At 44.8% G+C, this 27,993-nt stretch overlaps 1 protein-coding gene across 2 annotated transcripts in view; it reads left to right on the top strand.

Moving 5' to 3' along the window:
* LOC142041310 (E3 ubiquitin-protein ligase rnf213-alpha-like) overlaps positions 1 to 27,108 on the top strand; it is a 64,367-nt gene extending 37,259 nt beyond the window's left edge. The window contains exons 35-69 of one of the 2 annotated variants that reach the window (XM_075049975.1): positions 306 to 434; positions 1,120 to 1,184; positions 1,642 to 1,786; positions 3,020 to 3,161; positions 3,383 to 3,556; positions 4,230 to 4,363; positions 4,574 to 4,731; positions 5,005 to 5,205; positions 6,371 to 6,567; positions 7,457 to 7,577; positions 7,985 to 8,085; positions 8,626 to 8,799; positions 9,327 to 9,502; positions 9,581 to 9,677; positions 9,760 to 9,874; positions 10,515 to 10,695; positions 11,898 to 12,109; positions 12,703 to 12,804; positions 13,007 to 13,222; positions 14,035 to 14,116; positions 14,508 to 14,542; positions 14,641 to 14,735; positions 15,112 to 15,262; positions 15,404 to 15,575; positions 15,736 to 15,827; positions 16,248 to 16,502; positions 16,715 to 16,847; positions 17,838 to 17,921; positions 18,174 to 18,342; positions 18,477 to 18,672; positions 21,443 to 21,520; positions 22,061 to 22,261; positions 22,465 to 22,554; positions 22,964 to 23,124; positions 24,498 to 27,108. In XM_075049975.1, the coding sequence (XP_074906076.1) occupies positions 306 to 434; positions 1,120 to 1,184; positions 1,642 to 1,786; positions 3,020 to 3,161; positions 3,383 to 3,556; positions 4,230 to 4,363; positions 4,574 to 4,731; positions 5,005 to 5,205; positions 6,371 to 6,567; positions 7,457 to 7,577; positions 7,985 to 8,085; positions 8,626 to 8,799; positions 9,327 to 9,502; positions 9,581 to 9,677; positions 9,760 to 9,874; positions 10,515 to 10,695; positions 11,898 to 12,109; positions 12,703 to 12,804; positions 13,007 to 13,222; positions 14,035 to 14,116; positions 14,508 to 14,542; positions 14,641 to 14,735; positions 15,112 to 15,262; positions 15,404 to 15,575; positions 15,736 to 15,827; positions 16,248 to 16,502; positions 16,715 to 16,847; positions 17,838 to 17,921; positions 18,174 to 18,342; positions 18,477 to 18,672; positions 21,443 to 21,520; positions 22,061 to 22,261; positions 22,465 to 22,554; positions 22,964 to 23,124; positions 24,498 to 24,675 (5,012 nt within the window). In that variant the 3' untranslated portion in view covers positions 24,676 to 27,108. Of the gene's footprint in view, positions 1 to 305; positions 435 to 1,119; positions 1,185 to 1,641; positions 1,787 to 3,019; positions 3,162 to 3,382; positions 3,557 to 4,229; positions 4,364 to 4,573; positions 4,732 to 5,004; positions 5,206 to 6,370; positions 6,568 to 7,456; positions 7,578 to 7,984; positions 8,086 to 8,625; positions 8,800 to 9,326; positions 9,503 to 9,580; positions 9,678 to 9,759; positions 9,875 to 10,514; positions 10,696 to 11,897; positions 12,110 to 12,702; positions 12,805 to 13,006; positions 13,223 to 14,034; positions 14,117 to 14,507; positions 14,543 to 14,640; positions 14,736 to 15,111; positions 15,263 to 15,403; positions 15,576 to 15,735; positions 15,828 to 16,152; positions 16,503 to 16,714; positions 16,848 to 17,837; positions 17,922 to 18,173; positions 18,343 to 18,476; positions 18,673 to 21,442; positions 21,521 to 22,060; positions 22,262 to 22,464; positions 22,555 to 22,963; positions 23,125 to 24,497 lie in introns of those variants that run through there. The other variant, XM_075049976.1, reaches the window with a different exon arrangement.
* The last annotated feature ends 885 nt before the right edge of the window (positions 27,109 to 27,993 follow it).

The raw sequence follows: 27,993 nt of genomic DNA, 5'->3' as shown, positions 1-27,993 counted from the left end.
ATCATTCTCTTCCTTAGTTAATGGATAAGAATGACAGGGCATTTGTGCCCATTAGCACTGGGAAGATGGAGAGGGGGGGAACAGAATGATATAAGAGAAGCATGTCCTCCCTCAGAGCAAAAAGAAACAGGAGGTGGTAAATCTTCCATCTCTCAATATCTTATTATCCAGGCTGCTGGTACGTCAGGGCAGCCAAAGTTTATTGATTTTTCTGGATGGGTGTGGTGCACCAAGGAGAGAAGGTCAACTGTTCACAGCAGTTATGTCTGGTATTACTATTTCTGTCATGCTTACTGCCTCCCCAGGTGAATGGATGTCAATCCACTTGGATGATCTGATGCCCCCAGAAAACTTTACAGCCAATCTAGGCCATCTTGCCAAAATGACTATTGCTGAGATTTTCATGACCACTTTCCAGGAGCATCTCCCAACAGGTAACCAGCCACTTGTTTTTCACGCACTACCTGCACAGCTCCGTCCCTTCCTCTGTCCCATTTGCTCCTCCTACAGCTTTAAGTACAGCTAGATCAAGTGGTCCATGAAGGCACTGGCTCTGGGTCTCAGCAGGACTTCCTTTACTTGCTGTTTCTGAAGTCCTCACAGCATTGCATTTTTTTCCTCCTGGTCTGAAAGCTGTGACTGTAGGGTAGCAGGGTACCTAAGCTAGTCTTTCAGTTACAATAGCAAATTGGCTGTGCTGCTGTGGCATTCAGCATACAGTAGACACACTCTGATTCCCAGCAAGTCTTTCTGCCCACCTTGCCCAAATAAAACCACTAAATATTCATGATCTGGTGAGTTCAAAGCCAACTCAATACATCCTTTCCATTGTTTTCAGGATGTATGGACAAGGGGAGGAAGGAGCAGTTGGGGAGGAACTCCATTTCTTGTCCTGACACACCCACATTTCCTATGGGGTGCCAACCAAAACTGAGATCTGGTTATTGGGCAATTCTCCCCAGAGGGGACAAAGCCCAGGCTGAAATTTCTGAGATTGACAGCTTTGCAACCCTTTGTTGATTGTTGAGAGACTCCAGATGCTTCCTTTGGATAGAGGTATCTATCTTTCAGGTTTCTACATTTTTTACAAAGGAATCTTATGACTGATTGTGATTTCAGGTTCTCCAGAGGAATCTGCTGCTCTTGAAGATCCAGCCAAGTCTAGTCTTCTTCCAGAAGGAAATGTATGATTTTATTTTTTTTTCTTATTTCAGCTGCCTGACATTACACAGGGACTGGTTTAGGAAACAATAGATTTCATAGGCATTTAGGGATCCAGTTATGCTGGTCCCTGGTTCAGATAGTACATTTACCACAGGAAAAAGTAGTTGCAGGTCTCTGTGAGTCACACAGTGAGGGTGAAGTTGTCCCCACCCTATGACAGACCAGCACAAGGTCAGAGTAGGCACATTTAAGCCTTTTGTGAACTTTGACAAAGCATGAAATCTCTTTCCCCATTTCTCCATCCCTTGCCAGGGCTTTTAGCACTTCTCTGCAATGTTGGGATTGATTTACTAGGGATGGCGTGGTGAAGTAGACACATACCTGCCAGTCCATTGTGTCAAGTTAAGTAGGAATTGACAGAGCAAATGCAATGGAGTGTTAGGGAATACACTGACCTCCGGTCTTTTCCATTCACAGCTCCTCAGCATGGACTCTATGATCAAACAGAGCATCCAGAAAGCTGTGATCCAGCTGGAGGACAAGGAAGACAACAGTCGGCGTGCCACTGAGAGAATCATGATCATTCACAACTTGCTTTTCCAGGATCATAGTAGAACCACGTGTAAGTACAAACCAAGGCCCAGAGGGCTGGGCTTTTTCATTTACACATGGCTGCATCTTGCACATTGCAAACCATGGTACAGGGGGAATGAAATGAGTGGTTTAATGAACTATCCTGGTGCCGGTCTAGGCCAGCATGGGGGGAGGTCCCAAAGGAGAAAGGACTAGGTTTTCTCAGGGCCTCTTCTTCTCTCCATGCACCCCATGTTGTGTGTTCTTAGAATCTGTACTGAAATATCCAGCTTTTTGCATGACCTTTGATGGAGACCTTGGCAGAACAATCTGAGGCAGAGGTCACTTTATACCACCATGACTATTTTGGAGTCCAAAGCCACCCAACTGATTTCTACATAGAATTGATACAAATTATTTGTGCAGGTGATGTGGTGTCTTGATAGAAAACTGTAGCTTCAGCAAAATGGAAAAGGTCTGGTTTCATCAGAAACCAAGCACCAAAATCCTTGTAGGTGCATTTGGAAATTATTCTTTCCTGCATATGGAAAGACTTTGTCACTATGGTGCATGACTTGCTCTTCTTTGAACAATAGGTTCCTGTCAGGTGCCTAGGATGTTTGTTAATGACTGAAAAAGAAAAGAGACCGTGTTGCCACTTAAAAGATGTGGTGGGTCTGGAAAGTCCTTGTGGTCACATGGCAAAACCAGAATTTAATCTGTACTAAATTTTGACTGTAAGAAAATGTTCCTCAGGAAAAGGTGTTTTCTTGTGATTGCATAGTGACACCTTCATTCCTCAGCACAATGCAGGATGTATTTTGCTTGTCGTTATATCAGTACTAAAATAGAAACAATCCCATCAATTTTCTTTATATTGATACCAGTGTCATACAGATAAGAATGGGATGTTAAGCCTTCTGCAGCACTGTGACTATTCTCGTGACATACAATACTAAACATTTCTCTATATCAATATGAATATCAGAGTACTTATACACCAAAGAGCCTAATTATTTTTAAAAGACTGAGACAGAGAAGTGGATTTTCTTTCCTCCATCAAAAATGGCATGTCTTTACTAAATGTTGCCCCCAAAATCAACTCACTAGAAATAAAGAGGAAAGGGAAGAGACTAGAATATAAAGTCCCTGGATTTTATTGTGGAGGAAAACCAAGAACTTTCATGGAGGTCACTTTCTATGACTAGCTTTACTTCGACTGAAAACTTTGCTGGGAACCCCTTTCATTCAAATGTTTTCATAAACTTTTTTTTATTATTAGTTTATAGTCATTTTATGACTGTGCTGAAAAGGAGAATTTGCCACCTTCTACAAGAACGTGAGAAAATAAGCCTTGAACCAAGGGACTGGGTTTTCCGCAGAGCTGTCTCCAGTGAGTTCATCCTTGAAGACACTTCATTCAGGTACTTTTATCTGTGCAGCCCTTTCCAAATTTCTGACAGGTCTGTTTCTGAGATTGTTAAAAGAGCTGTGGTGTGTGAAGCACAATACTTAATGGGGCTCAGATATGACAACCAGGAGGGATATTGCTATCTGGTATACAGAAATAGATGTGAGTTTCTGATGAATAGAAGATTGGTCAGGTACAAGGAAGACACTTGACAGGCCATGTTATCACTTCTAGGCATGCACTCTGGATGCATTTAGAAGACATCGTGGCCAATTTATTTGCTCAAATTCTCGCAGTGGTGGATGCCAACAACAACCTGGATCATCTCTCTCCACTGTCTCCATTCTCAGAATTGTGGCTTCAGATGTTTAAAGAAGAATCCTTCTTGAGAATTAAATATACCAGCAAGTAAGAGACTTGGTGGAAAAATACAGTATGTACATTAGGAGAATAAAAACCTGCTTTCATAATGCAACCCTCTACAGAAAGAAATGGTCAAACAACAAGTCTGAAGTTACAATAAGCTCACACAACTCATAGCTTATCCATGATAAGTCCTTTGTGTTGTGACACTGGAATCAGAACTTTCCAGTTCTCTTAAACCTTCAGCAACCTAGGAACATTAGCGAGGAACTCCAGTTCCTTGGAATAGTGATTAACACATAGTAAAGTCAGAAACAATAGGTCCAGAGTTTAGAAACTTGAATTTGTGTTCCCTAAGGTCAGAGCCGATGAATCCCCCCCCCAGCATAAAATGCATTTAGTGTCCAACTATCACATTTTAATTGATCAGTCAGCTTACTCTGAACAGCAACTGTGGTCAGAGACAAGACAAATGTTGTCCAACTCAGTTGCCTTTCCCCTGCTGCAGCCTTTTTTAGCCTTCAGCTCCCAGTGACAGGAACTTTTTCTCCTCCTACCTTGTTTTCACTGCTGCTGAGTTTTTTACAAAATATCTTTCTCTTCTTTTTAACCTTTTAAGCAGAACATATACTAGTGGCAGTCAGAAATTTCTCTGTGATGCTTCAGTTCAGTACACATAGAGCATATTATGTGATTGTTTCATTCTGTGTTTTTTAAGGAAACGAGATGCTAAGATTTCTGTGTTGTCAATGACTGAAGACCCCAACACATCTGTGTTTTGCCAGTTCCCATTCAGTTGGGTTTTGAAGGCCTACCTGGAGGAGCTGTGGGAGAGAGTCTATAATATGAAAGGTAACATCAGACTTTTCAAGCAGGTATTGTTCTTCAACCCAGGGAAGCTGATCTCCAAAGTTTCCCACAATAGCCAAAGTTGTGGTAGGAGCAACCATAGCAGTTCTGTTCCCCACACAACCATAATGACTCAGAACATCTGTTGTGCACTCCTGTTTTCCTGTCAACTTCAATTTTCTGGGTACCTGGCATCTCTGTCCTTTCCTCTAGGTCATCCAAAAGTGCCTATGAAGGAACCAGCCAAATTGTTCCAAACGCTGATCAAGGATGTGTTGATGCCAGATGACCGTAATTCAGAGATGATGCAGTGTTACACAAATGACTTTCTAAGGATGACTTTTCCTGGGCAAGATCTTTCTGTCTATGAGGTAAATGGGGTTTGGTGGAGCACAGGCTTTAAATGACACTGGCTTGCGTCACAGGGCTACAGATATCTATGGTTCTAAGAACAGGGGTAAAAAAATAGCTTCTCATGTTCTGCACACTTCCCAACAACTGTTGGTGCTCAGTCTTAATTCCACCTTAAGAAAAGTTTTTTTGATGTAGAAACTTGAGTGAACTGCTTCAGCAATGCTGAATGTCATCCTCAGTCCCCTGTTGTTTGTTTGGAACAGAAATAACACCTTTTATTTTATCCACAGATTCTGTCAAAAGCTCTCCTAGTCAATGCGAAACAGCTCTGCTCTTCTGTGGGGCAGGAGATAAGTTTTTCCCCCATTTGGCTTCATATAGAATATTTCTACCTACGAGAGGAGTACCAACTCTTTGTTGACTTGGTAAAAAGTGATGAGACTGTAACAAGCGAGCTGCAAAAAATGTACGAGAAGGACCCACCAGAAACGGTGAGCAAAAGGGAACAGCTGGTGTTTCACAGAGCAAAGTGGCACAGCCTGTTTCTAACAATGGTCACTAGCAAATACTCAGTGAAAGTGTGTAAGAAAAGAGTCAAGCCTTCAGGGGATATTTCCTTGGAAGTATTTTCCAGCTTCCAGTAAGTCTTAGGGAGTTTCTGAGCTACTGATCATATCCAGCTCATTCCCTACCAAAGGACCTGTCCTTCATACTCCTCTACCCACTTTTTTAATTACATTTTTACTTTTCGGTCTTCAAAACTTCTATAATTTAATCTGCACTATGTAGAAAAATATTACACAACCTTTTTCTTGTGTTCTGGGTATTACATTGATCTCTTAGACACTCAGACCTTATAGATGATGGTCATAGTACTTACTTAACTTCTGGGGTGGGGTCCAAGTCTAGATTCAGACACTGTAGGTTACATGTCTACAGGGATGTGTCTGCATTTGCAATGGTTGTCTGATCTCCTGTGATTGCTAGTGAAAACATGAGCTACAGAGACAGTGGAGAGTGACTCACTACTGAAGGGAGAGGTGCAGTTCAGTTGCCTATAAGTAGGCATCTACTGACATTTCAGATGCTGTTTGGCCTCCAGCTCCTGCTGCAGTAGGGCATGAGTCTCCTGTAGGTCCTATGCCCTATCTGCTGGCTCTGTACAGATGTCTCAGACATCCAAAGGCATTTCAGCTGACAGCAGAGACCTACAATCGAGCAGCTGGATCACACCTAAATATCTAAGTCTTTCCAAAGAATAATTCATTCAACAATCTTAAACATCTCTCTGTGAAATGGAAGAACTGTTCTTTGGAAATACCTATTTCTCCTTCCTGAATGTCAAGGGGACTGAAGGCAACAAGTTTAGAAGCTTAGAGCTGAAAGTTTCCCTGTGGAAGGAAATCAGTAGTCTGGTTCACGTATTCAAGACCCAAGTGCAACATAGAGTTACACTATGGTACAATTATGGTTTCTGTACTGTTCTCACTTTCCTACCTAATAAATTTCTACTATGGTATTTGTTGCCATGTGCACCAAGCTAAGGTTTTCAGAGAATTCCCCATCACAGACTCCAAAGCTTTTTTATTCACCAGGGTCCAATGGGGCTAGGTCAGCTATAAAGGCTATGTTTTTCTTCTCTCTTTTCAAATACAGTTTCAGTTTGTCACTCTTGACACCTTGAACATTCTCCTGAAGAAGGTGCAGCCCACAGATAATCTTCTGTCATTTGAGGCCTGTACAGAATGGCTTAGAAGGGTCAAGTCCATTAAGCCCTGGATGGAGTGGATCAGTATGGACAATTACCAGATTCATCTTTGCCAGAAGAAAAGGGAACTCCTGAGGAGTGTGTTGTAAGTCTGACCCTTGCCAACAGCCTTATCTTTGTCTTTCAAGTAACAGGTCCTCTTTCAGACAAGCCAAAATTTTTTCCTTCAAATTGTTGGCATCTGTTTTCCAAAAGATTCTGCCAGCTCTCACCAAAAGATTTGAAAACTACAATGCTTGAAGCTTAAAAATACAGTCTGTGGAGAAGGATTGCTCATTGCCTACCCTTTTTCCCTAGAGCTCCTAATCCGGTGTTTCAATGAATTCAAAGACTTCAGACAAATATATGGGGCCATATCTCACCTCTTGCATGAGCTAGGTGTCTACACTGAGCTTAATCCATCCTTTCCTTGGGAAGCCATAGTGATTAGTTTGAGAACCTTGATCTCTGAAACTGTTGTCTCCTTCCTAATCCTTTGCTCGTTCTGTTGTCTGATTATCACAAAAACATTCGCAAAATCACCCCAAAAAGGTGCATTTTGGTCATGGTCATGCAACCCATCATTGCTTGACAATAAGACCTGTTTCCCTGAACATCTGACTGTATGCTTGATCATGCCCAGGATGCTTGCTGTAATAGAGTAGGTATCTACATAGACAAAACCCAGTAAAGATTCAATAACTCAGTTTGGTCTGGGGACACTCCAACAAGTGACGTAGACAGGACCATGCCATATTTTTCTCTCCTTGCTTAGTCTAGTTCTCCAAATCCAGCCCAGGAGTTCTTGTGTCCTCAGATCATCTCACAGTACTTGGGACCTGTCACAGAAATCTTGATTGGAAGGGATCTCAGAGGTCTGTAGGCCAGCCTCCCATTTAAAATTGCACCATTGCCAACAGTAGAGTAGGTCAGCTGTGGCTTTCTCTGGCAAGTCTTGAAGCTTTGTTCAACATCCATGTGTGTGTGCTTTCCAGACACCAGTGGACCTGCACCAACATTGTCTACATGTTCTTTGACCACCTGCTGCACAATGAGACACAAATAGATGAGAAGCTTCTGAGACTTCTTGTGAAGCAGTTCATCTTCACCTGGAATGTACGTGCTCATGTAGTGCTTGCCTGGACAATTTATAGCCTTGGAGACCAGCAGAGTTTGGAAGGAGCCTTATCTTCCAGGGATTCCTCTGATGCCAGCTTGAGGGAGGGTATAGAAATGGGAAGAGGGTGGAAACATCATCCGGTGCAAAAAACCACTGAGATTTCAGACTCATCATGAAAGCCCCACAGAATCAGAATTTTATTTAAAGGAAGGTTTCCTTGAAAGCTTAAGACATATTTCAGGCCAATTATTCCTGGCATTACATGAGGAAAGATACGTGGTGGGTCTGTTTGATTCTGGTGTTTTATTATGTAATTTTGTGGTGCTGACATCCCATATGGTTCCTCTTTCATATGCCAAGAAGATATTTCCATTGAGCTTTCACCACTCTTTCTTTCCTACAGTGCCTGACTGAAACACAAAATTTTGAGCCAGCAGAAACTTTTGAGTTGGTGACAGAAGTACTCAAGATATGCAACCAAAATGCTGACACTGTGTACCTTGTGTAAGTCCAAGCCAAAAAAAAAAAAAAAAGCTGTTCTGGGGACATTTTACATCAAAACCATTTTTCTAAGGGGTGGGGCAAGATTGTCACTAGTCAATGGGGATGAATCTCCTCAGGCCAAAGGATTTCTCCTGGAGACTCCTAATGCCCAACCTCAGAAGGCCATGGAGCAAAGTCTTTCCTATGCAGTGTTATGCCTGGCTGGTGACAGAGACAACCTGGAATTGAATGCAGTGTAATTGATGTAGGTATTCACAGTCCTAGTGAGGCTGTGAATAACACCCACCTCCCTCACCCAGCCATGCTTAGCATGATGGGCCACATCTCTTAGATGGGATGGTCCTTGGTGGAGCCACCCCCTTATTAAACTAGCAGGTGTTGCCCTTATTCTCTGCTCACCAGTAAGGCTAGTTAAAAATGACCATCCAGTTTTGATGCCCACAGCAAAAGTTGGGCATGAGAATCCCATGCCCACCCTCAGGTCTGGCACCAGTGTAAAATCAGTCCTGAGTTGTGTCTTCCTTTGGTGGCATCTTTCAGGAAGGGTGTGAAGGACTGCAAGAGCTGTCTACTGGAGATCACTGACCCAGCAGAGCTGCCCTGTGGCCACATTTTCTGCTCACAGTGCATCTGTGAGTGGAGAAGCAAGCAGTGTAAGATCTGCAAGGCTAACTTCCCGGAGGACTACACACCCACAGCTACAGCGGCCACAAGGTATCCTGTAACTAGTAAAACAACTGGTTTTGTTGTTTCAGTCTCTATCACTTTGTATAAAATACTGGAATAGTTACCAGAGCAGAGGCTACACAAGTGGTATTAACACGTGATCTCCGTGGAAATGTCAGTATCTACCATGTGTAGCAAACTCTTGCTGGTGAAAGGATCCATGGGAAGTGATCTGGGGTCAGTTCCAGCACTTCTACCTCCATCTCAACAGGCAGTCTATCCAGGCATACATCCTACATGAGAGTCCATTTGTCTTTGTTCTCTAGCTATCTTGAGTGGAGATAGGAGAGAGGAGAGTACAGGGAAGAAGAAAGTTTGTCCTTGGTATTCAAGAAAAAAATGCTATAATGGGTTTTCTGGGGGTTAACTCCCCTCACTATTTAAAAAGCTTATTTATTCCCCACAGTCTAGGTGTACCTGGTCTCCTGGTTGCATTCAGAGAAGCAGAAAACAGAAGTTGTTTCTTTGCTTTGTTGGATTTTGATGGTAGATCTTGATTTTATTCCTCCTTACAGGGAAGCTGTTGCATGTCATAACAAATTCAGGAGGAAATGTAACTCCTTCTTTGTGGAGTTTGTTACCACCTGTATCTTGGGAGACAGAGGCACACCATCCCCAGAAGTCATCACTCGGCTGATCCAATTTGTGGCCTGCAAGCCATCCAGCCCTGAGCACCAGGCAGTAAAAAGGGGTAAGAGCCTAATTTCACTGGGACCCTGACCTGATCTTGTACTGAAAAAAAATAATGAATGTCATCCTTCATTTTTAGTGTGCAAGTCAAAAAGTGAGCTGTCACCCTTTGAAGAGTGCATGGACACCAGCCCAACAATCAAGTCCTCCCTCTTAAAACTGCTCCTGCGACACGGGTTAGCATGAGCTAGCTCCTAGCCTGATCACTGACCCACATGGGCTACATGGATGCTCACATCCTGTCTTTTTTTGCCATAGGTTCAACAACATAAAGGTTCACCTGGAAACATACCTTTCTGAGATGGAGGAAAAGATAACCATCAACAAAAGCAACTGGAACCATTTCTACTTCATGGTGGTGCATTGTCTGGAGGTAAGTGCAAATATCTTGAGGTGTTCCTGGAATTCACACTCAAGCTAACATTCATTTCCTGTCCTGCCCTTTGCAGATCACACTCTTCGTCTCTCTTTCCCCCCACTGGCTCCTGAGGGTGTCTGGAACAGGCTGCTGACCTGCCTTGCTTATATGCCTAAGCATAGTCTGGAAGAATCCAGGCCTGAGTTAATAAGGTCCAATGTACAGTCTGAATTTTGGAGCTGGAGCTCCTGGAGTCCAGGGGTGCCCATGGCCTGATTTGTAAGCCATGAGAGCCTCCCTTGAGCACAGCTGGTACTCTGAGCAGAACTGTCCCTGGTCTCTGGTCCACTTTGAGCCGGTACACCACAGATATGCACAAGCACATCTGTTCAACATGTGATTCTCCACCAAGTGAATCAAGAAAGGAGGCAGTCCTGTCCTGCCAGAGAAGCAGAGTTGGGGCTACCCTCAAAGGTGGTGAAAAACAGTACACCTGCAAAGCAGGTCATTGCTGGGGACTTGAAATTCACAGGTTACAACATCACAGCAGAAATGAGCTCTGCACCTGGTGAAAAGGCTTAGGAATGAAGAGGGGACTATCCAGAATCTACGGCAGCTTTGGACTCAACGTTCCCTCTGTCTTTCTGTTGAACAGGATTTTATGTATCCTTCGCAAGATGATGTCAACCAGCTTGCTGAAAGCTGCCTCTCTACTGCAGACCTTTCTGCTTTCTGCTCACCCAAGGCCTCAAAAATTGACACCCTCCAGTTCATAGCCCGTCTCCGGTTCTCCATCAGCCACGTGGCCACTGTGCTTGGCAGACAGGTCCTCTGTGGTGAGTTATTCTGCTAGCTGCAGAGAGCATGAGAGTTGTGTTTCCTCATAAGCAGGTTTAGAACAAGGCAAACATTCACTATTATAGGACGTTTCTGAAGGAAAAAAAAAAAAGGAAAAAAAAAAGAAGGAAAAAAAAGATGAAGTTTTGTCTAAATTTAGGGGGTTTAACAGATGAATTTTCAAGAGGTGATTCAGGATCAGAAGGGCTAATTTATTTCCTTTAAATCCACATAATTTTTAACCCTCTTATTCTGACATTATAAAACTATTTTTTGCCAAGATTGAAACTGAATGGGGTTAAAGTAGCTAAATTTTGTATATAAATAGGTTGCATCCAAAGATGTGTATGTTGCACCCAAAATGTATATATTACCTAGAACTTGTTGGTTTCCTCTGAAACCATTTTCATTTTTCTGGATTATTTTCTCAGTATTGAAATATCCAGGGTTTGTTCAGAGTTGAAAGAAACTTACCTGAATATTGGCATTTCCCCTGAATAAATAGTTCACCACACTTAAGGAGTGGTGTGCAGCCGTGTATAATAATTTAAGTGTATACAGGTAGGTGCATGTGCTGGCACTCTGTTCTCCCATTAGTTTGTTGAGAATGACAGGCAGAGTCAGTGGAGTTCACAATGAACACGTGTGAGTCTCCTGGTTGAGAAGCGGATGTATTGCATTTTAGACTCTGTTGAGTCACTTTCTTACATCTTTGTCAGCTTTGAAGAGTGTCCAAGTAAAGTCTGAGTGACAAGACCAACAGAATCTTACCTCAACCCATATAATCAACGGAGATACAGGAGACCCTTTATAAGGTCAAGATGTAAAATAGGCCAGATAATTCCCACTTCTCTCAGCTACCTAGGACGGAGCCATGAAATTGCTCTCTACCTTCTGGACAGCCTTTGAGAGCTTTCCTCTCTGATTTAAGATAGATGCTAGAGAAGATTACCCAACCAAGATCCTGTAAGGACCAAAAATGGGAAAACAGTGGGCAATTCAGTCCCCATATTCACTGCCTAGTATTCAACTTCCCTGCATGCTATAAGTATTAAGAAGCCCAGGATACTATGGTTGCAGGCCATATTTCTACTCTTGGGGGAAAAGCGTTACCGAAACGTGAGCAGGTGGTGTGTTTGCAAAAAGGATCTATGATATACGACTGCATGGGAATGTGTCTAATAAGAAATCTCACTGGTAGCTGCAGATCCAAACATACTGTCTCCTGGTGGGAACAAGCAAGAGGAGCAAGACCTGGTGAATGCAATGAAGAAGCTGGTGGCAAATGCACAGACACCATGGCCTCAAATATTCCTCATTAGAAATCTCTATAACAACTATGGGTTCATCCCAATGCAGAAGATTCTTCAGGCAGAAAAATGGATTTTACCCAGAGGGGTTGAAAATTCACGGGTGAGCATCTTCTAAAAGCCCATCTACAGGTCACTGAAGTTGTGCCTCTAAAGCACACAGATGCACCCATGCTTTTCTTTGCAGCCAGCTCTGAGGGTGTACAGCTGGCTAACTGGAGCCCTGCTTGTTGAAATACATCTTGTATTGTAGCCTGTGTGCCTTATTAGAGCCGATGGGATAGGAAACACCCAACTTAAGTAACAAAAATTTCTTCTTGGGAGCTTTCTTCCAGTCTGGGGAGAGACATAAGCTCCTCTAGAGAACAATTCATCCCTATACCTGCTTAGCATGTGACTGTTCCCCTGGAGGGACCTATTTTTGTATTTGGAAGATTGCAGAAATGAAACCATTGCACAGTAAAATTCAGGCAGAACAGATTTCAGAGCCCATATCTCTACAGCACCCCAAGCTTGCCCCCATGATAAAAATACAAATTTTAAAAGATGCAAAACCAGTTTGTAATATTCACAACACAAAAATAGCATGATCATTTGTGAGGGGTCTATCTGAATGCTTCAGTGGACTTGAGATAGCCTTCTACATGCTGGTGGCATCTTCATTACCATAACGTAACTTCCATCTGTGTTTCACAGCATATGGGTGCCTGCTCAAATATAACACTGATGCTTTCGGTGCTGGACAGAGCAGAAAATCAAATAAAGAACAAAAATCCCAAGGAAGCCCAGAGACTGATTGTGAGTATCCATTGTATCTCCTACAGAAGATTTCTATGGGGTGTTTGTAGAAAGCTATGAGAATTTCCTCCTGAGTTGGAGGCAAAAGGATTATCACATTTATATAAACCACCACTTTTGAAGCCTACCAGTGGGCCCCTCATCTAGAGGTGTCTTATGGGTCTCCTTAGATTCCATCTGGTTTGTTCAATTTCTTTCCTAGCCTGTCATAAGACAAATGGAAAACATCCTCCAAACAGCATTGCTCCCTGAAGAGCCTCTGGAAAACAAGATGAAGAAGATCGTGGATGCTCTGTGCAGACACAAAAACAAGGTCTTGATGGAGGTGGTGTTTCACACTGCACTTACTCTGGCCCTATCCCAAAGTCCTCTCACTCAGCTTTTCAGAAATATCTGCTTTAAGCCTCATGTGGTGAAGGTAAGTCAAGATGTAGGGATACAGATACTTCTCTTCATGACAATACTGTCGAGGTGGGACCTGCTTTTACACAATCAGCTCTGTCAGCTTACAGCCAGATTTGGTTTGGGTCAGTTTGCAGCTTTCTGGGTTGTTGCAAACACCATATGGAGCCTTCTAGTTCTTCTGCTTCCTTCCGGACAGTCCACTGAGAGCAAACTGAGACTGTCCATCACTATCTGTATTGAAAGTGGAAGATGCAGCCTGCTGAAGATGCCCGTCTCTTTCCAGTAAGTCTAAGGGAGCCTGAGGGCCTGCCAAGTGTTAGTTGTTGACTGAGCTTATACGGCTCAAATCCTAACCCAAACTTCTTCACTCTGACCACAAATATGCCAGCTGTCAGGTAAAGATAAACTTTTTACTAGACTAGGCCCTCCCTTGCATCTATGATGCATAAATTGTTCCTGTTATTTGAGAAGTGCAGAAAGCAATTGAGACGTGCATTTTCCATCTCTTGGCTGTGAAGACAATGGCAGCTTCCAGATCCTGCTCCTTCCCTCTGAATCCTCAGTTTGGTAGGCAGATACCAAAGAAGTGATGAAGATGCTAACTTGGGCATCGCTGTTCTTGTAAGCCCAGCCATCCTCAATGCATCTCCAGTTGATGTAATGCTGTGTCCCTTGGTCTATGTCTCAGCCAAGCTTTCACGTACCCATTTGCACCTAATGTGTTTATCTCAAGAACTGTTATTTCTCCAGTAGATGAGAAGCAAACTAGGAAAATGGTTACATAGTTCCTCAAATCCTTCTTTACACCTGTGTTTCCTTTCTAAGGGGTCCTACCTTCCCACCATGCCTGGAGACCTGCTTTTTGACCAGAAGAACTGGAAAATTGGTCAATATGATACACCTTGGAGTAAGTGCTGGGGAAATTTTACCTCAGTCCAGCCCAGCTGCTCCTATATGGATGGCAGACACAGGGAACTTGCTATAAATGTGCCCTGCAACAGACTGGCCAGAGGATGGAGGGAAAGGGGGAACAGGTGGATGGAGGGAAGGGTGGCTTTCTTTAAGGCTACCTCTGTGCTTCTCTTGAGTACTTTACCAATCTCCTTTTGGCTGCAGCAACCCCAGGTCCATTTATGGCAAACTCTGTGAGACCAGATCCCAACAGATGGGAAGAAGGTCTTACTTGAAAAAAGTCTGGACTGTTGCCCTCCTAGTGAAATCTGGCTGTGCTTGTATCATGGAAGATTTTGTAACTGGGAGATAATCAACTGATTAATCTAATTCCCTTTCATACACAGCTTGTCAGTGTGGCACATACTGGATCGTCACCAATGTAAGTGTCTTTTGGCTTTTTGTGATGCTGAAGGTCTTCTGTATGCTGTTAGGTTTTCTGCCCTACATCTTACACTGCTGTTATTTCTTTACCTACAGTGTGGGCGTCCCGGGGAAGTCAAACAATGCCCATGTGGTGCCAAAGTTGGAGGAATTAATCACAAACCTGAGAGAGGTTTTGTGAAGAAGGAAATGTAAGTTGATGCTCCCTGCCCTACAGCCGAAGATTGATGAACAGGCCTGTGGCCACTTGACCCTCTCTCCATTCTCTGGGCACAGGAGAAACACTGTAGCTGGGTAAAACAGGGTCTTTGTGACCCAGGGTCCAATTGCAGGAGGAAATCTTGGACATACCTACTGGGGGGAACAGAAATGAAAGAAAGCATAAGTGGCATGAAACAGCTGGAAAGGGCATTTCTTCAGCAGCAGTTCACCCCTTCCAAAAGTTTCATCTCACCCCAAGTTCACATTTGTTCTGACCCAGTGATGGCCAAGCCTCTGTCAATCTTAACTTACATGAGAGGAGCCCAGTCATTGAGAGTGTAAATTGAATTACATTCCTTATCACAGCACAGAGGATAAAACAGGAAAAGGATACATCCTTGGGAGCCCTTCAATACGGACAATTGAATTGGAGAGAGACCTGTCGCCTGCCTCTGTCTGTCTTGCAAGAGCTCTGCTGCATTCATCCATGCTGCTGGGAATCTATACAGATAAACAGGTGAGACAGCTCCTACTCCTTTTCTCTCCCTTACCTCCTGTCTGTCTGAAGCCTGCAGCTTCCACATGATGAATAACTTCTGCCCTACCCTGGGACTAAGCTTTCTTCAGAGCTAAATTAAGAAACCACCCTGTCTTCCAGGCAATTCTGAGTCTGATGGCAGAGAAGCCAAAGGATGTGGCAAAATTCTTTTGGGACCACCTTGAAAAAGACATTGAATGCCTGGCAGAGGCACTTAGCAGAAACACAGAGGATGCCACAGTGACTGTCCATCTGTTTCTCCAGCACTTGAACAACTGTACAACAGCTGAAGGTACAATCCATGCATAGGGAGGGTACCAGCAGGCTTACAACACGTTGGTTTTCACACAGCCGCTGGAAGTGGTGGTTCTCATCCCATGAGTGCAGCTGTTCTGCACAGACTCCAGTGTCTACTGGGTGAGGGTCCTTATTTTGCTTTGCATTTCCTACAGGACAAAACACGGCCTTGAATATTTTGCTTAGGCAAGAAGACCGAAGACAGTGGGAAACCTGCTTTAAAACCCTGACTCAGCCATTCTTCCAGGTATGCAAGGGACTGGTCACTGTGTTTCCAGGTATCCCACGTACAAACTACCACTTTGCTAGGGATCAAGTGCAGAGCCCACATGGGCTCTGGTGAATACCCAGATACATCCAATGAACTGGGACATTCCCACATACAATAAACAGGTTTATCACCTCTTTTTTAAGATACTTTTTCTATGCTGATGCAAATCCCCATTACAAAAAATGGCTCTATGCCTTGGAGGGCAAGAAAATTCCCTGTTGATTTCTTCTTAGGTAATTTTGTTCTTGTCCCAGCTTCATTCTTCAACAGGAAGTTTTTACTGTCTCTTCCCTTTCTTCAGAGCCACCACTGTCTTCCCTCATGAGAAGACTTGTAAGTCCTCCCAAACTCTTTTGTAACAAAAGGCAGCTCCTAACAACCCTTCGAATTCTGCAGGCCTTGGAGCAGAGCCTTACTTCTGTCAAGCAGCAGAGGATGAGAGATCCTCAGGGCTCCAACCTGCTCCTACAAATAGCTTATGGCCAGATGACTCCTTTCAAAGACCAGCCAAACCTTGGACTGATTGGCCTGTCCTACATGTGGAGATTTGAACAGAAGACATCCATCCAGACTTTGATGCACCTCCTTCAGCAAGAACACAGAGAGGGTGAAGGAAACCCCTACCCTGTTCTTCTGGAGCTCATGTCTAAGGTTTGCTGTAGAATCATTCCTCCTCCTTCAAAGCAGATACAGGCACCATGTGGATTCACCATTGTTGGTGTCAGTGGGGCACCAAGGTGACTCATTTCCCTGTATTTCCCAGTACAGTGCCCTTCTCCTGAATACCACACAATGCCAGACACAATCCTGGTTCCTCAGATAAGTGCAAGGATAGCAAAGTCATGCTGAATTTTCCCTTCCAGCTCCAAAACATCCAGCATGTCCAACACCTGCCTGACATTTTCAGCCTGCAGAAAGCTCTGATCCACTTCTTCCAGAACAGCCATGGAGGGGAAATGTACTCAGTACAACAGTTTCTAGACCAACATGGTTCAGGTATGACACGGACCTATTCCTATCCCAGTAAACTGGCCTCTACCACTCCTCAACACCCACATACTCTGCTCTAATGTTACAGCAGGACCTGTGATTTCTGTTGCAAGCTGTGAGGGAGCAGAAAACACAAGACTGCTCCATGAGGGAAGATGAGCCAAGAGCTAAGGGTGACCATAGCAGTGAGTAGGGTGCAGTCCCACAGTATTGGGGCAAGGCAAAGGTAGTGATAGAGCCAGTTTCTGTCAACAGACAAGGGATCACACCACCAGGGAAGGTAATAAGACCAGGAGGAGTTTAGGAAGTCCAGTCAATAAGTTATGAGAGCAGGACACAGGGCTGCTTACAACTCAGGCACTGTCCTGAGCTTTCATGTGTCTCCTGGGCCCATGGGGAAGGGGCGAGGCAGAGCCCCCAGGTCAGGCTGCTCAGAGCTATTAAGGCCCTATTAGTGCCCTCAGGGCCCTGACACAAGTTCACAGTGGTGACTTTTTCAGTCATCTCCATCTTTATGGCCATCTTTGGGGTTTGGGAGAGAGGGTAGAGATCTCTGAGACACTGGAATGACCTCTGAAACATTGGAATGGGTCTTGAGCAGATTGCCTCCCACCCTCAGAGTAGGTATACCCAGCAGGACTTGAGAAGCTTGTAGAGACTTTTCCTGATGTTTCACCCATGAATGGGCAATGTACACAGGACAGGTTTTTAAGACTGTAAGCAGGTGTATTAGCATGGTGCATGTGAGCTGGAATTCGGCACCTGGCTTTCTTAATGCCAGATATGGTATAATATGGGTTAGAAAAAAATTAACTCTGGTTAAGCTTGGAGCCACAGCTGTGAATGGCAACTAAGGCCCAGCCTAACACACTTTACTGAGCAGTTGCACACCCTGAGATATATCTTTCAAGGAGACAAAAATAAATCTTTTTCAATTCCTTTTTCTTGGGAGCATGCATTGACACTGCTGTTTTTCTCCCCTCTCTGTGCCTGAAGAGGACCAGCGTTCAGCTTTCTGCCGAGCTATAAGGACGATCCAGAAAGTCTGGAGCAATATCAGGATGAAACCACTATGCTCAGGTATTTTAACTTCCCAGGTATTGTTACTTCCCTTTCCTAAGCCATTGATGAAGGCTAGAACCCATGCCAGTTGCTGAGCTTGCTTTGTTTTGACCCTCTAGCTGAAAACAAATTAAAAACCCTTCCAAAAATTCAAAACCTAATATAAAAAAAACTCAAAAAGGTTTTAACAAAGGTTAGTCAGTTTTCCCCTTGGGAGAATTCTTCCTAACACCACATGAGGCAGAAGAGAAACCCTCCATTTTGTTACAGATGTCAGAGTCCCCCTGGACCTGTTGCAAAAGGACATCAATGCCAACACTGCTGTCCTGAAACTCCTCCCAACTCCACTTTCTATTGGTTACCTTGTGACGAGGCTTCTCATACAGCTCCAGAACAGTTGTGTGGACACAGCTACACGGATCACAAACGAACAGCAACGGTACATTGCAAACCATCCCTCTGGAGCAAATCAGGACTCGTCTAAGAGCTGCACGTGTCACTGATTGCAAAGTGGGATGAGGTAAGAAGCAAGCTGCTATCCTCAACAGCAAAGGGTAACTTCTTCTTTCCCAGGATCATCTCTGCAGAAGAAGTGAAACCATCTTCAGTGCTGAAGATAACTGAGAATGATCTGATCACTGCGACACTGGCCAACTCCCAGTATGTGATAGAGGAAGACGGCACCAAGACAACCCATTTTGACTTCCAGACACTGCAGCGGCAAGTGATCCAACGTTTTATCAGTGGGAGACCTATCATCAAAGTTCAGGTGAGCTTAGCATGATGCATTTTCGGCACAAGCCAAGTTGCAGTCCTCCAGGCCAGCAGAGGATGTAGGATTTTACTTCCAGCACCTGGTACTCACCTCTCCAGAGCTGGAGGAAATACAAATGGGGTGTGTGTGCGTTTGGCAGCCCACCACTCTGCATCTGTCTGCATTCCTTGGATTGCAACAGTTGTGTCGTCAAAAAACACACTGTGCTCGGCAAACCTTGGTGGTGTGAATGGCAATGTGCACCTTTCTGTTCAAAGCCTGCAGGGGAAGTTGGCCTGGATTTTTCTTATAACCAAGAAGGAGTCAGACACTATCTAAAAAGACTCGAGAGTTGAGTTCCTGGGCATAGTATAGGGCTGGGGTCTAACGTGGGTCCATATTGGAGAAGCCAGACTTCTGCTGTGGTATTCATCCTCACTTACATTAGCCTTTGGCTTTCCTCCAGAAGGTCTCAGGGGACCAGGTTTGCAAACGGTTATTCACATCTGAAAAGGCAGGCCAGAGGTACATACCTCAAAAATTAAGTCTTGCAGGACAGCAAGGAACTTAGGTAACTAAGTCCCTTCAGCCCCTTTAAAACTTCCCATAACCCTCAGATGGTTATGTAAACTTCAGCTGGGGTTCTCCTATGACTGCTGGTTGTCCCAGCTATTTCCTATGTCAGAGGAAGGGCCTACTGGGTGTTTGGAGTTGTGAAATGTGAAAATCTGGCCACAAGAGAGTGGGGAAAAAGGGGTTCAAGGGCATTATAACATGGCTGTCATGTAGTGATTCAGGTCCACATGCTTGTCCTACAGTAGTAGAGTAGGATAAGGAAAGAAACTGACACACAGTCACAGAGAAACTGAAAGAGTTTGGCTGGAGGCACCTCTGAATGTTTCTGGTCCAACTGTTTTCTCCAAGTAAGGATAACTTCAAAGCAAGAGCAGATTGCTCAGGCTGTTGTACAGTTGAATTTTGGAAATCTCCAAGGATAGACATTCACCATCTCTCTGCTCCTCTGATGTTTTAGCACCTTCACCGTGAAAATGTTTTCTGCATGCTTAAGTAGGAGATCCCTGGCTGCCCCTTGTCATTATTGCTTTCACTGCGATCCCTCTTTTAGTAGTGGAAGAGCAATTAGATTCTTCCCACAGAGTTCTCTTTTACAGGGTGAACAATCCCCTGCATCCTGTTCTGCAGCCCCTCAGTCATCTTGTTGGTCTCTGCTGGACTCACTTCAATTCGATTCATCAATGTCTCTTGTACTGAGGAACCACAAATTGGACACAGTACTCAAATGTAATGTCATAAATGTTGAATAGATGGAAAGAATCACTTCCCCCAAGCTGCTGGCTACACTCCTACTAATGTAGCCTGGTGTGCACATGGCCTTTTTCACCGTAAGAGCACACTGCTGACTCCTGTTCAACCTGTCTACCAGGACACACAGGTCTTTTCTGCAAAGCTGCTCCAAGCTGCTCTGCTCTCAGCCTATGCTGTTGCATATGATTGTTCCATCCCAGATGCAGGATTTTGCATTTGCCTTTGTTGAACTTCATGAGGTTCCTGTTGGCCCATTTCTCCAGCATGTTGAGACCCCTCTGAATGGCAGCCATGCCCTCTAGCATATCAGCTCTTTTCCCCAATTTGGTATCATCCACAAACTTGCTGAGATGTCATGTCACTTGTTGCTGAAGTATCTTAACAACATCAGCCAGCTCCCTCAGCACCATTGGATGTGTTCTGCCTGGTCCCATGGACCTGTCTCTATCCAGCTATACTGGGTCTGGCTGAGATGGAGTTAATTTTCATCGTAGCAGCTCATATGGTGCTGTGTTTTAGATTTGTGACCAAAACAGTGTTGATAACACACTAATGTTTCAGCTATCACTGAACAGTGTTTGCACAGCATCAAAGGTCTTCTCCATTTCTCATTCTGCTCCCCCCAGTGAATAGATTGGGGATGTGCAGGAGGCTGGGACAGGACACAGTCAGGCAGATGGCCCAAACTAACCAAAGAGGTATTCCAAGCCATATAACATCATGCTCAGCAATAAAATGGGGAAGAAGGTGTTTTAGGGAGGTTAGTCACCTTTTGCTCGGGAAGTGGCTGGGCATTGGTCTACCCATGGGAGGTGGTGAGTGATTGCCTTTGCATCACTCATTTTGTTTTCTCACTTTTATTCTTCCTTTCCTCTTTCGCCATCCCACTGAGGGTAAGGAGGGGAGGGAAGTGAGTGAGCTTAGCTGCCAAAACAGCAACTTATCTCAGTGGTCCCTAATTTGGTGCTCCGTTTTTTTGTGACATGCCTTTAAACTTTGCCAGTAAACACAGAGGACTGAAAGCACACCTTTACAATAAAGAGTGAGGCAAAGAAAGCACCAAATATCTCAATAAGTATCTTTTCCATGTCTCTTTGTCAGCAGGTCCCCTTCCTTGTTGAGCAGTGGGCCCAGTTTTCATTTGGTCTTCCTTTTGCTACTGATGTACTGATATAGGAGCCCTTCTTGTTGGCCTTCACACCCCTCAGTAGTTTCAACCCCAGATGAGCTTTGTCTTTCCTATCTCCACCCATGCATGCCTAGGCAATGTCTTTATATTCCACTTGGGTAGCTCCTCCCTGCTTCTGCCTTCCCTGTACCTCCTCTACTAGGCTGTCATTGCTACTGGCCCTGCAACCAAGACATGGGTGACTGTGTCCTACTGCATGGTCATGGGTTTCCCGTTTGGCCTGTACCAAGTGATACTTTCTGTCTTCATAGCCACTCATTTGCTTTCCAGACGGCTCCATCCTTTACACTGAACAGCATGAAGACCCTGCAGCACACAAAAACAAAAGTGAGAGAACAGCTGCAACAGGTACGAAAAGAGCTTACCATCCTTTTTCTATCCAAGCTTTCTTCTGCCTTGTAATGCTTATTAATAAGCCACCCCAGGGGACAGAGAGCTCAACAGAGAATACGGCACCCGCAGGATGTGTAAAAAGGTCCAAGTCCAAATCAGGCAGGTGGCTGGAGCCTCACAAGGAACCAATTTTCTTTGCTGGCTCTAAAGTGAATCTAGGCAACTCACTCAGTTGGACTCACCTATAAAAGTGTCTAAACCGGGGGATATGGTGACCACAGCATGCCATTCACTGGCATGGTGGATCAGCACAGGTGGCAGCTGTAGGGTTATTGCTCCTGCTTGCAACTAGACTGGGGAACCCATGTCCTTGTAGTGTCTCTGTCTTTCCCATGTAGACCCTGCACGTCACCCGCATATCTTTAGCTCTCCCTCTGATAAGAGGACAGAACTGGTGCCAGAGATTATACAGTCATTTTGCTGTGCATGCACACTTGCAGGACCCAGACCTCATGTGTCAGGGTCACAGTCTGGCTGTATTTCTCCTATTGATAGGAATCACTAAGTGTGAACCAGCTGAAACGGATCATGGCAGAAGCCCGATCAGTGAATGCTATTTCCCAGACGCTTGCCACCTTGAAAGTGGCTGCTGAGTTCCTGGCTGTGACTGGTGGGGACCCAGAGCGCCAGTTGTCTGAGTATGTAAAAAATGAGCTGAAGATGGATGCAGGTGTGGAACAGTTCAGAGACTTGCCGGTAAGAAAGGTGCTTTCCTTGTACTAAATGGGAAACTGGCTGAACATTTCCATCCCTCATATCCTCCCCTAAGGATTAAGACATCACCTTTTAAGTCACACACTCTTTTGTGAGCTAACCCAGAACATGGCCAACTCAGCCATGGCCTTTCTGAAGAGCAGGAACTGGCTGACTGATTGCCCATCTGTTTTCTCCTCCTCTAGGTGGTACCAAACACTCAACTGAAGCACATCCTGTCTCTGTGGCAGACATTGTCAGCAAAGAGATCTGTGCTGCTGGTGCAGATGAATCAGGTGAGGGAGACAGCCCGGTTCACAAAACTGTCTACAAGAGCTAGGGGAAGAGAGAAACTTCTTGACAAAGTTGATTTTCTGTGGAAAACTTTGGAATTTTTTAGGGAAAAAATAGGAAAATTTTGTGATTTTAATATCTTACCATTCAGCAAGAGCCAAGCAATATTAATCTACTTAAGTCACATAAGACCCTTGGAAAAGGGCCATCCACAAGATTTTGTGCTAGAAGCAGTGGTGCTTTCTGGCATGGGTCACACCAGCAGCTGGTGCTGTGGTCTCTGGTGGGCCTGGCATAACAGCCAGGAACAAAGAGGGTCCCAGTTCTACCTCTTCTATCAAATGTAGCCCCCAGACAGTCTTTGTGGGGAGTCCCACGCTGTCCTCTTGCTGATGTTGTTTGTCATTGCAGAATCCCTTCTGCCTGGTTTCTGAGCGGTACCACGAGGAGTTGAGTGCAGAGCAGGAGAAGGCTCTGACTACTGCACTCTGCACAGTTAACCTGGATTTGTTCCTCATTGAGCTCCACGAGATGATCATTGTGCCTCTGGATAGCTTTGATCCACAGTGGGGGTAAGAGCATATTTTTCCTGGTTTGTTCCAGGGGTAGATGCCAACTCTTTAGACCCAGATGGAAGGGTTCTTGAAGTCCCTTTTAAGGTGGGCTCTTGAAGATTGCTGGAGAGAAGGGCCATGCCTTCCAAAAGTGGGAGTTACTGTGGCTGTGATAAGCATCATCGAGGTTTTTTTTGTGGTGCCCAGGTAAAGAGAAGTGGGAGCAAAATACAGCAGAAACCCCAGCACCTTTCATCTGGCATGTCATGGGGAAGCAAGAGAACCACTAGAAATCATACCATCATGGAGACTTAGGTTGGGAGGGCCCTCTGGAGGTCTCTAGTCCCCCCTTTTCGTTCAAGCAGGTCTGACTTCAAAGCTACAGCAGACTGTTCAAGTTGTGTTCTGACTATCTCCAAGGGTAGTGCCACCACCACTCTGCATTGTCCCAGGGCTGCACCACCCGTGTGGAGAATATTTTTTTCATTATGTTTATTCAAGATTTCCACTGTTGCATCTTGTGCTTGTTAATTCTTGTCTTTTCACTGGGCACTCCAAGAAGAGTCCAGCTTCATCTTCTTGACACTCTCCCACTGCATAGTTAAAGATGCATTTGGACTTCCCCCTTACCTTCTCTGCTGAAGGCTGAGTAACCCAGTTCTCTACCTTCTCTTCATATGTCCCGTGCTCCAGATCTCTAATCATACTGGTCATGCTCCACTGAACTCACTCCAAAAGGTCAATGTTTTTCTTGTACCAGCAGCACAAAATCGGATGCAATCTTCCAGATGTGATTTCACAAATGCCAACAGTGGAGAAAAATCACTTAACCAGCTGGCTACATTCTTGTTAATACAGTTCCATATGTGTCTGGCCTTTGGAAAAAAAAAAAAAAGGATCATGTAAGGGAACAGAAAAGGTGCCCCCTATACAGGACCAATGAGAAACCCCAATGTGCCAATGTGAGGATATGGGCACACCACCTCCCCTTCCCTCTTTCTTGCATGAGAAAGGTCTCCTAATGCCACAGTGACAGCATGACAGACCCCATGAAGGAGGGAGCTGGGGATATATAGAGTTGAGTACAGGTAAGTTCAGCAAGCTGTGTTATACCTGAGATGGGAGAGGTAGTCAGTGAAGCCGAGAGCTCAGCTTTGAGGAGGCCACAACCTCTGTTTGGGTGCTGTTGACGATGTTGACCAACAGTTGCCCACATTGTTGTCTGATACCACCAGAGATGCCCCAGAGAATACTGCCTGGCTTCCAGCTGCAAGGCCATCTCAGGCGTGCCAGCACAGAGTGTCATTGACTGCCAGTATTGCCTGCCAAAGGTCAGGGCATTTGGATACCCAGCAGACCAGACACTTAAAATTATGATCTGTCACCCACAGGCTAAAGGAAACTTTCATATCCTTCCTGGAAGACAGGCAAGATGATGCCTCCATTGCAAACCTGACAGGCACTTTGAGTCCAGACCTACTACTGAAGGATGTTGTTTCCATCTGGAAGACAGCTGTGAGGATCAGCAAACTTCATAGCCCTGCTTACATCCAGGAGAGACCAACCTAACTCTTGCTTAGTCCCCCAGGAATTAACTTACCTGCAGCTTCTCCAACCCACTTATCAGCACCCTGAGTGCTTTAATTGCCCTGACCAACCTCACCAAGGCTTTTCACCCATGCACCCACTGTCCACTGGTCCAGGAGCTCCACTTAAGCTCAGCCCTGGGCCTTCTGTCCCTGCCTAAGCTATGTTGTAGGTGCATTGGTGTCCAACCCTGTGCCCTGACAATCCTGATTTGCTCACTAGCCTTCCTGCTTTGACCTTGGACCTGTCTCATCACCTCACCTTGTTTGATGATCACTGGGCAGTCAATAAAATCTGTCGCTGCCCAGGTTCTGTGGGACTGTGCCTGGTCGATGGGGACACTCTCCTGCCTTTTCTGGGGTCACCCTCTGCTCCCAGCTCATTTTCATGTGTGGAACAGCCCCACGCCTGCTGCTCCCTGACAAAAAATCTCCCCACCAACCATTCAGTTCTTTGCCAAGTTATTGCATCTAAGTTTCAGAGCAGGTTACCAAAAAACAATCAACTGGAAAGGGGGAGGGAAAGGGAACCTCATTTAATGCTTAGTACAGTATTTGTGCTCTTTTCCTAATAGCTGTGATAGCATATTCAAGGCAGCAAAAGCAATGTAAGCAAAAATACGCCTAGAAATAAAAGTAAAAGCAAGAAACAGAGCAGCTGCGGCTCTGCGGCATGGATGAGCAGTGGTACTTCCACAATAAAGACACACTTCACAACTGCAGTGAAAACCCATTTTATATCCATATTTGGGGACTTTGCACCTTGAGAGAGATTATAAGTCACGCCTTCAGTTGGCCCAGATCAGGTCTTCAGTTTTGGTCATCCTGACATAGAAGTACATGCTGTACTTCCTTACTGGTCCCAACTTTGTTTTCTTTGGTATCCTCCAAATCAATCCTAGTTCCCAAGATTGAATTCCTCTGGTGATGAGTGATTGACTATTGGTGAGTAATTTATAGCCCTGGGCCTTCAAATATAACATTGTGCCTGTATTTTCAAGGCCTCTGCTCTCATCCCATGCCTGTACTCCACTGCATTTTTATTCTAGGGTCATACGTACTTTATCCTGCATATAGTAACTACTTGTTACTAGTGTTAGTCACTATATATATGTGTGTGTGTGTGTGTATATATATACACACACACAAAAATATACATGTATATGTGCATACGTATACATGCATGCATTTATATATACACACATACATGCACATGTATAAATATATATACACACGTGCACACACAAAAACTATTGTAATGGTAGAACACACAGTTATACAGCACTAAAGCTCAGACAAGTTTAGGTGCTATAAGCTTGTGGAGAAAGGAAGGAAGAGATGGATCCTTCTGGCGCTGGTGCAAAGCAAAACCTGGGCATCCCCCTTTCCGCAGCTGAGCAGCAAGAAGTAGAACAACTGGCTCATCTTCTTCCACGTAGCCAGTGGAGGATGACACAGGAGGTGAGCCAGGCTTTTGCGGGAATAAACCAGCTGGGCTCACCCACAGTGATGTGTTCTTGGAGCAGCTCTGTGGAGACTTGGATGTGGGGTCTGCCACAGGGCTGGGGGTTAAGAGCCAGAGGCCCTGATGGATCACCAGGCTTCAAAACTGGCCAAGACCTCTGGTGGGAACCGGGACCATGCTGAAAACTGTTCCAATACAGAGATAGGATGTGAGAACAAAATGCACAAATATTGTTGCTGTGGTATGCAAACTCTGTGCTTGAGATGAGAAACTGCTTTTGCTTAATTAAACTTAGGTAGGTGAGTAAGGCTAAAGTAAGGTAATTCTGCCCCCAAAAGTATAAAATGTAAATCAGATGCTACCACTGTGGACCATGCAGTCAGGAGGGAGTCTTGCAGCATAAGACATCCTTCATCTAAAGAATTGTATCAGTAATCCCGTAATAGGCCTAAAATGCCCAAGTAACAGTGTCAGAAACGTTGAATTTGGGTATGAATGTTACACAGTTGAGACCAATGAGTAATTAAGGATTGTTTACTTGGGAGGACTCCGAAGGGCAAAAAAGAGGTGCAAAGGAGTCAAAAATGTGGGTTCAGGAAAAGGAAAAAAATGGGCTTACCAGGCTTGTCCACAAGACTTGGTGTGGGAAGGGGCAGCAAAGATGCATAAACTTATAAGGAAGGTTAGACTTGGTACCTTAATACTAAGTGCAGGAGGAAAGGCAATAGAATTGCAGCTTAAAAAGTGCTTGATTTATAAGATTTCTTTGTAGTAATATAATTATGATCAGTACTAATACTAGTAATAAGCAATAGAACTGTCACTCTGTATTACTTGCAGTGGCATAATTGTTAATTATGCTACTAAAAAGTGGTGTGTTTATAAGGTAGTTAAGGTGTTACAAGCTTTTTAGAGGTGTGTTTTTCTTAATTAATAAACATCATTACTATCTCAGTCCACTACCTCTCAAGCCTCCAATTGAAAGGAGAAGAGTTGGACTTGGGGCATAGCTGCTTTCCACCCTTGGGAAGAACAGGAGACAAGGAGAGGCGATTTAGACACACGGTGGACCTTCCTTCGGTGAAAAGGGGCTTTTAATAGGGGTAGGGAGCTGTAAACCCTTCACATGGGGCTTCTAAGGCCCTGTGGCCAGACATACTCATGGCACAGCAGAGAGAGCGGGGGTGACAGCAGCTGCTTAGCACAGTTAAAGGGATGTAATGGGGAGAGATGATGTCTCCATTTGTGGAAGAGGGAACAGTGCTGTGGTAGGGCCATACCTGCCCCTCTGCTGTTTCCTTCAACACAAAGATAAAACTCTACGTCCAGATTTGGATTGGAGAGCACGTGGGGTGGATAAGCCAGCATGTTTGGACTGCAGTGGTCCCCAGACAGTGGCCTTGGTGTTTGGCCAGTCATTTCCTCCTCCACTTGAATGGGAAACTCCTTTTCCATTCCCTCCCAGCACAAGGTCTCCCACATTGGTCAGATTTTCCTTGGATGAACCCTGGTAAAGACAAAGACTGACCATACCATGTAATGTTGCCCAGACAGCTAGCTGATGGGATCTCCATCCTTGGAGTCATTGAACGTTCAGTTGGCCATGGCCGATGCCAGCCACACTCAGCTGCTGGAGGCCATCAGTGAAACCTGGGATGGGGCTGAGTTCTTCAGCTTCATCCATCCATCCATCCATAGGTTCATGAGGAGCTGACACAGAGCCCTAAAGTCCCACAGGTATTGCAGGATACTGGTCAAGGTGTGCCAGGACAGGCTGACAGTTCGGGAAATGGCTGAGCCTTTGCCACCACCTATTTCAAGGCCTTTCTTTGCAGC

This window comes from Buteo buteo, chromosome 18 (assembly GCF_964188355.1).
Source record: "Buteo buteo chromosome 18, bButBut1.hap1.1, whole genome shotgun sequence".
NCBI lineage: Eukaryota > Metazoa > Chordata > Aves > Accipitriformes > Accipitridae > Buteo > Buteo buteo.
Note: the sequence above shows the minus strand (reverse complement) of the source record. Positions and strands in the feature narration are given on the sequence as shown.